Raw genomic sequence first — 13,294 nt, forward strand, 5'->3', positions numbered from 1 at the left:
TCTTCTAGAATCTCAGCTATTTCTCTTTTCTTGACGTTTTGAGCGCTGTAAATTGGGTTAGAAAAATTGAGAGTCAGAAATTCAGATCGTTTTAAGACACAGCTTCCCACCTGACTGATAGCCAGAATATTTTGCACAGATTTGATTTTTCAGATGTCCACGAGCATTTAAAAATATTTTTGGTGTTTCAAGTGCTGTAAATAAACACGAGAACTGTGCCAACAGGAATCTGTGGGAAAATTTGAGTGATGCCTGCTCATGCTATACCCACCTCATTACAAATTTTATTACTCATTCATTTTAGTAAGCTCTAATCTAGGTTATGCCACACCCATCACCATGGGAATGGGACTTAAATGTACCCAAAATACTTCGCTATTCAGCTTTTCCTCAGGACTTAAGAGTGTGATCTGATTGCAGTTCCAGCATCCAAAACCCATTTGAGTAGTTACAGCTGACAGATTAAAAACCTCACTAATTACAAGCATCTTTAGTGCAACAATATATACATATATATAGCACTTGATAGAACAGTGAATTATAGATAGATAGCTAAGAGATCCAGATGAATGAATTCCTCATCATGAGAGAAACAGCAGAGATAACTCCCCATCCCTAATTAACTGTGTATCTTATAGCAGAGATAAATATAGGAGTTTTACTTACTGGTTCAATCTTCTCAGAGCACTATGCAATGCTGCCACCTCCACAGAAAGGACAATTCCAAAGATTGGAATTCAAAGTTTCAATTCCAATTTGTTTAAAAAAACAATTTAAAAGATGCCTCAGAGTGCCCAAAATTTTCTATGATTATCCTTATTTCAAATAAAATTACTAAAATTAAACCCAGAAATTAAACAGTTCATGCCTGCTTTTCTGAGATCAAAACATATAATAAAAATATTAGGGAAAAAAAAGCATTAAAGGAACATTTATAGAAATTTCCTTTGCAATTTGAAAGACAAAAGGATAACAAATGAAAGTATTTCAGTCACAACTGTTTTGCTTATCTGATGTGACCAGTTAATTAGGTGGAAGTGTGACTGAGGAAGGACAATACTGAGCACTAAATGGTTTTAAGTACATAAAGATGATTTTCATCTTGTGTGCTCTCCTGGCTTGCTCACAGAAACCACAACCACTCCTTTAGCTCAGGCTGCATGTCCTACTCAAGCAGCAGCATTTCCTAAGAGCCATTAAAAACAGATCTTGAAGGTGTGGTGAGAGAACTGCATGTTTCAAATATGAGCAGCCCAACACACCCAAAGGTGTGCACTGGGAATCATCACCTCCTGCCCTGCATCCCTTTATCATCCACGTGGGAATGATGCAGCACACAAAGTCTCCTGTAAACTGTCATTACTGCCTTTTAACTCCATGGAAGGAGGAGGAGGAGGAAAAAGTGCCAGAGATCCATATGCTTCCCAACAGAGCTTTCTGTAGAAGCTGGAAATAGCACATTAGTTGTCCACTGCTGTTATAAAAATACTATTTCTCCTATAAACTAGGAAGAAAAAAGCCACTCATTTTAGAATATATGATGAACATTTACCTTGACTTGCTTTCCAAGTGCAACCAAATAAACTGGTCTGGTAAAAGCTGCAAAAAGATTTTTCAGCCTCTCAGAACTCACACATAAAGGTGCTTTGGTTTTGCCTTCCTGTAGTTTTGGGGAAAAAAAAAAGATAAATAAATAAAGGCTTTAACTGCAAAAAGCCTGGGATTCTCATAGAAATTCAAATGCAGAGTGTACTAATACCATGTATTTTAAAGATCTTTGGGCAATATGCACTAACTGCAAAGCTGAGAATTTTAAGGAATTAAGTTCACTCCCTAATGTTATCTATGGAGATCTCCCTTCACAGGTTTTTTGCTCAATACTTGAAAATGCTTCGGGTTACTATGCATTCCACTTGGCTGAGAAGACTTTTCCTGCATTTATGGAAGGACAAATGCTTTACCAGCTCCAAGGAATATGTTACATCAATCTAGTGCTCCCTCTCCTGGCAACTGAACAATGAACAGTCACTTCAGCCACAGGTCCCTCCCAAGACAAGAAAGGAAAAAAAAGTGTTAGAACAATTAATCAGCAGTATTATAACATTTCTAAGCATTCAGAAATGGGCAGCTCTTCAGATTATGAAAACTGGCAAGGTTCTGTTTAAATAGCTAAGATAATTTTAACAGTTTCTGGATTAAGAAAACCTGAAGCCAACAGCTGTGGCCCTTCTAAAATATCTAACTATATTCATCCTCATTTTGCTCAGCTTGTTTTTCCAATTATCTTCAGCAGCTGATTTTCAAAAACCAGCATTTTGCTGCTTTAGGACTCCAATTAAAAACTCTTTAGCTAAAAGCTCATTTATTAAACCTCTGTGGACAACCACGAACATGTATGTACAGCAAGTTTACATGAAGGACAACGCTACAAAAGATACAGTGGCAATTAAAACAGACCCACATAAATAATTTATAAAAATACTTGAAATGGTGAAAATAGCACTGTAATCCCCAATTATTTTCCTCCAATTGCCAGGACTTTGATATGGGAACTCTTAACCTCAGACCTTTTTAAAAACATTCTGAATATATTAAACTTATCTACAGGATAATTAGCAAAATGTATAAAGTGTAGATTATTGTACAAAGGACAGATATCAAAAAAATCACCAATCCACCTGAAACATAAGGACAATATAAATCTTAGCCAAAATAATGAACACCAAACCACAAACTCTGCATTTTAGAGTCTCGAGTATTGGCAAATGAAATGCTCTTAACAAATCATCGGTCCTGTTATTCCTTAGTGGAATTTGGCAATTTGGGAAAATTCTACATTTTCTGGCTGCATTGGTGATCCTGGTCAAGATGGAAACCTGCACTGAACTCGATACCAAGGAAGAACAGGGCAGACCTGTATTTGTCAAGATTCTGTATAGATGAGGGCATCTTATAGATTCCAATCCTGTAAGATGAGGGAGGTTATCTGAGTTTGTAAAACTGATGGGGGGGGGAACAGAAGGGATTTGGACATAAGAAAACAAAAGAGCAGTTAAGATTTAAGTTTTTTCTTTTGCTGGTTTCTTGGGGAATTTTTTAACAGGCTTCTTATCCGTAGATAAACTCCCGTTGATTCTGCCATGTTTTCAAATTCAAACGGTGTGATGCCTGCAGCAAACTTGCTCATGTCAGGGACAAGTCCGGTTTTTTTCACAGAAGATCCAGTGCTTGTGGGCACTTTATTACCACCTGTGCTTTCCCCCTCATTAACCTCAGGGTTGGGAGCAGGCAGGGTGTCATCCAGCAGGTCTTCAGAAACTGCATTCTCAGGATTTTCCTTTAAGTCAAGCAAACTGTCTTCTGGATTCAGACTACTTATTGAATGTTCATTTTCTGGGATCTGCTCACTGATGTCAGAAAACTCTGTTTCCACTGAGATCACTTTCTCAGGCGACCTGACTTCTGCAACAAGATCTGCTTCATTCCTGGCTGGCGATGATGTAACGGAATTTCCAGTTAAAGGTGTGTCGGCAGGAATGTCAGAGTCACTGTTGGTGCTCTCTGCCTGCTCCAGAGCTGCCCAGATTAACCTCTGCTGCTCCTCCAGCTCTTCCAAGGTCAGAGTATCCTCATCCATGACTGAGTCCACTATTTTGGGCTTAGGACTATCACTGGAAGGTGGTGGAGTAGTCCTAGGGAGGGGAGAGCAGGTGGGTGTGGAAGGCTGAGGGGGTGTCAGTGGGGGTGTTCCTCGTGGCACAGGAGGAGGAGTGGACATTGCTGGAGAGCCAGGAGGCAGTGGAGGTTGGAACTGAAAATTGTTGGGAGTTTGAGATCTCTGTGACCCTTCCAGATCTAGAAAGAGATTAAAAGACACCTTTTAGAACCTGAAATCTGACCAGGACAAGATTCAAAGTGCCAGTGTTCTGATTTACTAACAGATTTACGTCTTCTCATCCTTGGTTTTCAGCTGAGACAGAACAAACTTTGGGAGGGTTTTCATATCCACCAAAACTATGGTTTTTGGGATTTTAACTCTGCCAGTCATTCAAGGGAAAAAAAAATTACTCTTGAATGTGTTAAGAACAAACTCACTCCACACTGAGACACTGAGATTCCTCATAGCAGATTCCAAAAGGAAAACCAGAATTTTCTCCAGCTATTCTAACACTTAAACAACACTGAGTCCTCCTTTGAGTTTGCCTCATTTTTCAGAAGCTGTAAATTTGCAAATTTATGTTATTTCATCCAAATATTTAGGGATTTGGGGGTCCTCTTAAGAGCAGTTTCTTGAGGATGCTCCTGAAGTAAACTGATCACATTTCAATTCAGAGCAAGTAATTTTGAAAATAAAAATTGAAACAAGGAAAAAAAAAAGCAGAATGATTATACCAGAGTCCAGGTCCATATCAGCTGCTGCTACCTCTGGACTGTCTTCTCTTGGTCGTTTGGAATGATGAGACTTTGACTGAGGTGCAGTCCTTTTGTTGCTGGATTTAGGGCTTGGCTGGAGAGAAATCATCCAGAAACCCAAACAGAATTAGTATTAAACTGTACAGAGTAACATTTCCAGCTGCAATTTTGTAACTATAGTATCATTTGGGCACCCAGTGTGTAAACAGACACTGACATCTGAGGGATGCCGTGGCTATGGCAACCAAGCTTCTCACAGATTAGGGGAGTCTGGAACTTCTAGGCTGTATAGATTCATAGCAAATTTCTTCTCAACTGTTTACAAATAATTGCCCAACTGGGATCTACTCATATTAACTGAAAAAATGGAATTCATTTTAAACATTAAGCCATTTTTTGCTGAAACAGTAAGACAGATCAGCTTTTCACCCTCACAAGTGTCACTAAGGAAGTCTTTCCCTTTGTGCAGGAGAAAGATAAAAGCAAGAGATCATCATGACCTACACTAACTACAAGACAACATTGTTTTTTTTAATAACAAGGAGATATATTCACCTCCTGAAAATTAGAAAGGTAGTGAGCAAAAACATCCTTCTGCTGAGATGGCTGCATGGGGATGGAACCAAACATCTGCCATTCCTACAGCAAAAAAGGAAAAAAAAAAAAGAGGAATAATACTGCATATGGTTGGTTAATAACAGAACTTTGGTTAATAATGCTGAGTGGAAAAATATCAAACTATCCTTCCAGGCTCCTGTTGGTCTCATAATGGCAATAATGCCCACAGAAGCACTGTCAGACCCTAGCACAATAATCCTGACAAGTATCAGTTAGATGGATGCCACACTAATTACAACCCCCAGCCCCACAGAAGGGTTTAAAAAGAAGAGACTGTTGAAAGAAAACTGTCAGATGCAAAATACAAAACATTAACTCTTTGCTAAAAGCAATTACTGTCACTCAAGGCATTATTTAGAAGGCAGAAAACAGCTACTCACATCTGGGATCCCACTGGGAGTGGATATATTAAAGCCTGGATAATTTACCAACTTGGACACATCGTAAGTGATACGTCTGGGTTGGGGGGAGCCCTCATCTTCTGCTTCACCACCACCTGTGTAATGGAATATAATTATTACTGATGTTAATTAAGAACACCACTGAAAAAAATCCACAGAATTTAAAAACAGGGATTTGGAATGTAAGAATTATAGAAGGTTTTGGAATCCACAGAGGAGTAACAGTAACCAAATCCATCAGATAGGTGCATGAAGCTCCCCCAGAAAGCAGCTGGGTACCCTACACAACTGCTCTTCATGTACCATTGTTACCCTTGGAATTTGGTATCAGGACTGTTCTGAGATGCAGCATAAATGCTGGTCATTAGCAAAAAGCTGGTAAATTACTTAAATTGGGTTCCAAGAAATGTGCTGTTTCTATGTTGGTGGTTTTGCTGCTGTGTAAGTCATTGAGCACTATGGCTTCTTTCATAAAAAAAAAATAGAAAACGGGAGAGGAAATTGGACAGTAAGAGATTTGCAAGTCTTACAGTTTCCCAGAACTCCAGGTTCCAACAGTGAAACCCCACTGACAGTTTCCATCTTTGCAATCCAATCATTATGGAACTTGTTTCATTATTATATCATAGCTGATAAAAAGAAGTATTTTCACAACAATAAAAATACTTGATTTGCACCTTTCTCCCTCTTTTTACAAAGGTTCACAAACCAGTTACTTTATTATCTCCTGAGCAGGGTGCAGCCAGTACACAACCTCATGTAAACCTGCATTCCAGCCCCACATTGCTCACCTTTTCCATCATACAGAGCCAGTCCTGAGTGCTCCATCTCTGCCTCCTTGAGCCAGCCCGGCGGGTAGCCCAGCTGCCGCATGCGGTAAATGAACGGCGGCAGGCTCTTGTCTGTCACACCAAGGGCATCCTGGAGGACCTCACTGAGGGCAGAAAACAAACAGAAAACAAAATGTCAGCCAGAAAAAGCCCTGATTGCTGACAAAAGGTTATTAACGCTTTGTGGAGCTTTCAGCTGTCAAGGTGGAATAGCTGAGTTTTAGCTCAAACCATGTTGCATTTCAAACTCTAGATCAAAACCTGCTCTGATATTAAATACAACTTTTTGCCTTTCTGATATGCTTAAACACTTTATTAGATTTCATTCTACACCAAGAATAACCTACTTGACCTGCTGCTTCTGACTCATGGCCTTGACTGCAGCTATCAACAGGAAGGGTGGACCTGAACACTGAATTTACTGGTGATTTTTTTGGAGACTGCCACACAATACTATCATTTCTTTGAACATTTTGAATAGAGAGGAAAGTTCAAAATTTGCAGACTTTTGGATACATTTTTAGTTTATTAGGAACATAATAAATGTACAATTTGAGAAGTCAAAGAGTAATATTCATTTCCCTGCATTAGGAAAAGGGCCCTGGGAAAGGGTAGGACTGCCAAGCTAGCAATGAGTTTTCATTCAAAAAGTATCTCTGCAATTTATTAAACAAAATCCTATTTAGCAAATTCAAACATAATACACCCATAGTTAGGAGCAGCAGATGGACTTAATAATCTCTGACAATTAACATCTGTCACTCCAAAAGTAGAAGAGATTCCAGGAAAGCAGTGTAACAGCAAAGGGAAAGAAAAGAGATACCTAATCACTCCTGGCTTAAATTTTCCAAACCTCTCTTCTACTTCTTCTGCATGGTAACGCTGCTGAAAAGTCTGATTGCTCGAATCACCACAAGCTTCCAAAAACTCCTTTCTCTTCTCATTTATACGAGCTGCATTTCGTGGCTTAAAGATAACACAATTGGGAAGTTTAGAGTTGGACAACTTACAATCTATGCACTCCTTCACCCAACATAAAGCTTGGAGAGCAGCAGTCTTTGGAATACTGGTGACTTTACCTTTGGACAGTCTTTCATTTGATGGTCTTCAGAACCACAATTGAAACAATGAGGTTTGGGCCTGCTTGAAAAATGCACAACAAATTAAACCTGAAAGCAACTCTGCAATGTTAAATACACTTAATTATTTTTGTTCTTGATAAGGTTTAGACTTCAGAATGACTAAAACAAAAGCACTGACTGCTGATGTCATGTGCTGTCTTTGCTTCCCTGAAACTTATGTCAATCCTTAAATAGAGGAACAGAGTATTGCTGTTCCTCTAGTTAAAGAACATCTCCTTCTCCCATGGTGCTAAGGAGAACATGGGAAATGAGGAAAGGGCAGGGGGAAATAGGAAATGGTATCATCAGAGGTCTGATCCTTTTCACAACACTGAGGATCAGTCACCAGTTTCTTTGGAAAAGTCCTGGCTCACAGTTTCAAGTAACACATAGTGTGAAACTGTGCACTGAAGACCTGGAATGGAGCTGCAGCTGGCTTCAACTTAAATCTTCCTTGTAAATTCTTCCTTGTAAATTCCGTGGCAGGAAACATTTGCAATATTACTGGGGTGAAAACACCAAGATGTCAGAGGAAGATTTATTTTCTGAACATTTTTACTGAATTAGGATGGGAACCAAATTTTTGTTTGTCTTTATTTCTGACCTCCCATAAAAACTGTATCATCAACTCTAAGATCAGTCTGTCTTAAAAATAAGTCAGACAGGAGCTGTTCTACAAAACAATAATGATGACAACACCACCAGTGCAAGGATGACAAACCAATCACTAAAAAGACAAGAAACAGAAGAACTAAGTAAAAAAATTCAGTAAGTTTTCACACATTGACTTTAGGCCCATTCTAAAGAAAGTCAATAAACAGAGACCTACTGACTGCAAAGCTCAGCTCTGGTCTATTTAATTTAAACTCATTGCTCAATTATGTCCAAGGGTTCATTAACTGGGCAATAGTCACAGAATATATCTGAACTTTTTAGCTCAAAACTTGATATTTAAGAATAATACAAACCTTTTGGGTTTTACTTGTATTTCTTGTCCATCTAGGGAGAGAATCTGGCTGAAAACTTGCTGATATCTTTAGATTTCAATAAGGAACTGCTACTGGATGAAGCAAAATTTCAATTTTGTTTTAAAATATCAGAGAAAACTTAATAGTGCTTTGAACAGAACACTGACTCATCTACATTAAGTTACAGATGGGTCCCTGATATGAAGTCCAGAGTATCAATTATAAAATTATATCTAGTATAAATTATTTGCTAAAATGAGCTTATGCTGTTTCCTCCTACAAACTTCTACCCAATATTTTATCAGAACTTGCTAAAACTACAACCCTCTTGTTTACAGGCAGAAATTTCACAGCAATCTTATTAAACCACATTCTGACAGAATTTCAAAATGACACATTCACTGAGTGCAGTACTTTGGTCATTTAGAAGCCAGTGCCTGATGAACCATTTCACTCAGAATCAGTTCAGCCACACTTAACTTGGCATTTTAGAAGAAATTCCCCTGTTAGGCATCTACTTCCTTCATCCAGAGGTTGGGAGATTGTAAATTTACAATTTTTGTGCAGATACAAGTGATTTTTTAACACTATGGCATGACTTTAATTACAAGCTTAAGAACTGGATGTTGCAGAAATGAACTGTGAAACTGGTTCTTGTCCTGAGTCTTTCCAGGACAGAATCAATACTGGAAAACTAGGGAGAAGACGTTACTTGAAAAATTTCTTGTCAAATTTCTTTCATCATGGAAGACTTCGATATTAAAAAACATTTCAGTATTTTTCAACTTTTTTCAACATTTCCCTCAATTCCACCTTTCAGACATTGGCTTTAATAAACAGTAAAGAACCAACTTTAAAATGGATGCATGCCAAGAGCATTCCAAAATTAAATATTAATTAGACTTTCCCTCTGGCTCCCACATTTGGAAAAAAGCATTTTACAGCACGTTTGAGTTTGCCAAACCCTTTTCTTCTCCCAGAGAGTGGATTTTATAGAAGGAGAATACTTATTCAATCTGCAACAAGCTGTCATTCCAAACCTGATTAGGGATTGGCCCAGGAAATTCCTAAATTCACAAGATATATTTATGGGGATAAGGCATTCACTCTTCCCAAGGATACCAATCAGCAATTATATCAAAATACTGATTTGTTTTGAGTAAAAAAGCCATTAATGACTCATTAAAGCATCCCATCTCTAATGACTTGGTTTTGATAGAAACACACAATCCACTGAAGAGAATTTGAGTTCAATTTACCCACTGGAATTCTTTGGATTTGACAAACGGAAAAAGGCAACGTGTTTTAGCAAACAGGATACTTAGGTATTTCCCATCCTTCTGTCAGCTGTGGATTCTCATTTAAAATAGGCTGTCCCAGTTTATCGAGACAAAAATTGGTAAAATACAGAACACTTCCTACAACCTGTAGAAAAAAAGTCAGAGAATTGTCAGAAATGTGTCAGTATTTAGGTGAGATTGGCAGCATTGCTATAAATTTACACTGCTTGAAATACTTCCAGGTTTTTTCCCCATTCTGTAAGAATTTACAAATAAAACAAGCCCACACTTGTACAAGTAAGGTTTTTTTGCACTGTTGTAGCCAAAACATGCTGAACTTAAATTTCATTTATCAGTGTAACAGCAGTTAACAGATCTTATTTTAATGGCAGTGTACATTGAAAGTGGAGAATGAGGAGTCAGACCTACCATGGAAGAGCACAGTCAAAAACTTACACTAAAAGCTTCTTTCACTTTTTTAGAAGAACTCGAGCTGGCTGCTTTACAGTCCTCTTCCAAAACAACACTGGAGGGCTGACAGGAAAAGCAAAAATGAAAATGATTAATTTAAATCCACAGAGCTCCTGAATTAGTGATGTAAAAGGCACAGAACAGGTTCAGATTCTGTCCTTTCACCAACAGTAGGATGGAGATGTCCACATTGATCATGAAGCTCTCCACAGTCCAAAGCATGGCACAGCTCCTTTCTGATGGTTTCTTTGATGAGAAATAAACTGTATAACACTTTCATTCTCATCAAAAAAGCTAAAGGAAAGGTGGAGAGAAATGTGCCATTCTGTCCTTTTACTCAAAGTGAATGTTGAGTAAGAATCAAAATTCTAAACTAGGAGAAGAAAGTGTAAATTTCCAGATCCTGTTGTTCATCTGTTTTCTTATATATACTCAGAGTTGGGCCAAATACTATCAGAAGAGAATATATTAAGGTCTCTTTTGAATTATTTAAACCAACTTATTTTCTTTCCATGAAATTTCACTAGGGACAATCTTCAAGAAGGATTTTCATGGGCAGAAAGGATCTTTTCTTCATCCTGGGCTCTATTTTTTGGAAAAAATGGTTATACAGAATTTGTTTGACAGCTACCTGATTTGATTTTTGTTACTATTTCACAGTGCAGTATTTCAATATTCCCATGACACAGATGAAGAAGCATCTCGTAACAATTTGAGTTTTAAAGTACCTGTGGCTTAGCATTCATGTGTGATTTTTCTTGCTCACTTTTCTTCTGTTCTTCATATTTTTGAACTAAACCATAAATAAAATCTTCAATTTCTTGATGATACCGCCTGGGACAGAATGAAGTACAGAGCGATGAAGACATGAGCAAGGCTCCAAAGACCAGATGTTTCTTTTTTTAAGCATTTATAATTTACTAAATAACTTAGAAAAGGGGAAATCCAACTATTTTTTGTCCCACTCTCAACCCCCCACCACCACAAATGCAATCTGACATTAGAGAGCACCTGAATGTGGGAAATAAAATCAAGTCAGAGGCAGGGAAAATTTATTTTCTTACATTTTACCCATAACATTCCTGAAATTCAAACTGCTCTTTAGAATCACTCCAAGTTCCTGGATATCAGCCTTCATTTCACGATAAAACCAGATACTGCTAATGAAAGCAACAGAACTCCTACCATACTGCCCATTATCCATTCTCCCCTTCAAGCTTCAATAGTTTATGTTATTAAATAAAATCTATATCCACCCTTTGGGCACAACGCTATTATATCCAAACAAACAAAAAAGCTCCCATTTCCTGTCAGGGTTGTTTTTTCTTGAAAATACTTACTTAGTAATGACATTGTTCATAAATAAAATCTGCAACAGAGGTCCATCAACTTTGGGGTTTTCCACTGAGATTCCACTAGAACAGCACAGAGACACAGACAATGGGTACAGCAAATATTGCCCACCAGTTTTATCCCAGCTGAGTCTGGACCCCACTGGGAGAGGAAGGTTTGGTCAATACAAAATCTGTACTTTAAAGAAGTTTCTATCCACTTAAACAGAAATTATCCTTTTGAGCAAAGCAGGTTGGTTAATGTGAGGAGGAAGGAGAACTAAACACCTCCACACTGCACAAATACTTATGTTCTGTATGAACAGAATGATTTTCATGTTCTTCCAACTGCAATAAACTTATAAAACTTTCTAACGAAGATTTATTCAAGTATTTGAATGTAATTTTTCCTCACTGCTCAACTTTACATTAAAATTGTTTCCCTGAAGACCAAGTGAATTTCATAAATTGACAGATATATACAAATAAAGTTACAACAATACCAACTAAGTTCCTGCTATTCAATTCAAAAAGACTTTCCAGGAACTGGAAAGGCATTTTAGAATTCCAATACCTGAGCAGGGACTGGGACATGGAAAGAAGGTTTATAGAGATGTGGCAGACTGTTATCTCAGGCAGCTTTTATCAGATAAACTATTTTTATATACAGGTATATATAAATACATTATCTTTATATAAACCATGCAGTGTTTGAAATCAGCATTAACATACCTAGGACGAGTCAGAATTCTCAGCTTCCTTTTAAGTTCCTGATGTTAACTTATTGTTAAGGAATATGATTTTTTTTTGTAGACACACACCCATACCCAAAGCAAACAAGAAAACACCGAGCAAGAATTTCACAGAATAAAAAACAGGGTTTCAGTCTTTCCCAGTCACTGCACAGGGGATTATTTACAAATCCACCTGTTGCTGAAGAAACACAATAAAATGGAAAAAAACTAAAGAAGAGGACTAGCTGTGACAATCCAAACAGCGCCACTCATTACATGCAATGATTGTATTTGTAGACTCGTTTTATTTTAAAAATATCTGCAAGCATCACCCAAAGAAATGTGAAAGAAAAGTAACAGCAGTACAAACGTACTTGTAAATGGGAAATAAGCTACAAAACACTTCAGACTCCGCTCTGCCGCAGCGGCAAACCCCAAAACCCTTCAGGGAACAATTCAACAATCTGAAGTTATTTGCAGCTACGTTAGAACGGATTGTCAAAGCGAACCCAGAGGTGTTTGGGTTCAGTGCCAACCGCTCCAACAGCCGCGCATCCCAGCGCGGAGCCTCCTCAGCCCAGAGGACCAAAGTTTCCATGGCAAACGCGCTCTGAGGCAGCCGGCAGCACCAGCTCGGCTCGCCTCCCGCCCAGCTCAGCCCTCCCGCCCCCCGGCGCAGCCCGAGGGCTCCTTCCCGCAGCAGAGCCGAGCCCCCCGCGAGGGTCGGCAGCGGCTGGCCCGGAAGGGAACCGGCAGCGGCGGCGCGCCCGCCTGCCCCCGCCCGCCGCCGGCCCTGCCTCTCCCGCCAGGATATTCTCCGCCCGCAACCGCTGCACCGTCTCGTCGCGGTCGCGCAGCCGCTCGTAGAGCTGCAGCAGCGGGTCCGGCTCGTCCAGGGCGGGCGGCGAGGGCGGCCCGGGCTCGCCCTCAAGCTGTCCGAAGAGCTCGCGGTCCCCGAAGTCCACCTCCGCCGCCATCTTGGGCCGCCACAGGAAGGGCGGGGCGGGGGGCAAAGGGCGGCGGGAAGCGTGGGTTGGCCCTCACGGCGCCCGCCGCGTACTACAACTCCCAGCATGAACCGGGGCGGCGAGCCGCAGAAACAAGTAGCGACTGCGCGCGATGCACGC

The 13,294-nt window shown here is 39.5% G+C and overlaps 1 protein-coding gene across 3 annotated transcripts; it reads right to left on the reverse strand.

The window, feature by feature from the left end:
* Positions 1-2,345: 2,345 nt before the first annotated feature.
* On the reverse strand, positions 2,346-13,178 carry ZCCHC8 (zinc finger CCHC-type containing 8). Of its 3 annotated transcripts, none has more exons than XM_085075531.1 (14): positions 12,980-13,178; positions 12,166-12,206; positions 11,443-11,517; positions 10,831-10,936; positions 10,088-10,165; positions 9,673-9,776; positions 8,352-8,417; positions 7,342-7,402; positions 7,086-7,228; positions 6,224-6,366; positions 5,412-5,527; positions 4,969-5,052; positions 4,393-4,507; positions 2,346-3,855 (listed from the first exon to the last, which is right to left on the reverse strand). In XM_085075531.1, the coding sequence occupies exons 1-14, from the start codon at positions 13,142-13,144 to the stop codon at positions 3,053-3,055; spliced, it is 2,100 nt and encodes a 699-aa protein (XP_084931657.1). In that variant the 5' UTR covers positions 13,145-13,178; the 3' UTR covers positions 2,346-3,052. The 3 variants fall into 3 exon arrangements, with proteins under 3 accessions (XP_084931657.1, XP_084931656.1, XP_084931655.1); XM_085075530.1 differs by having other exon boundaries at positions 7,342-7,405; XM_085075529.1 differs by lacking the exons at positions 12,166-12,206; positions 12,980-13,178 and adding an exon at positions 12,542-12,960.
* Positions 13,179-13,294: the final 116 nt, after the last annotated feature.

This window comes from Lichenostomus cassidix, chromosome 15, assembly GCF_008360975.1.
Source record: "Lichenostomus cassidix isolate B80296 chromosome 15, HeHo_3.0, whole genome shotgun sequence".
Lineage (NCBI taxonomy): Eukaryota > Metazoa > Chordata > Aves > Passeriformes > Meliphagidae > Lichenostomus > Lichenostomus cassidix.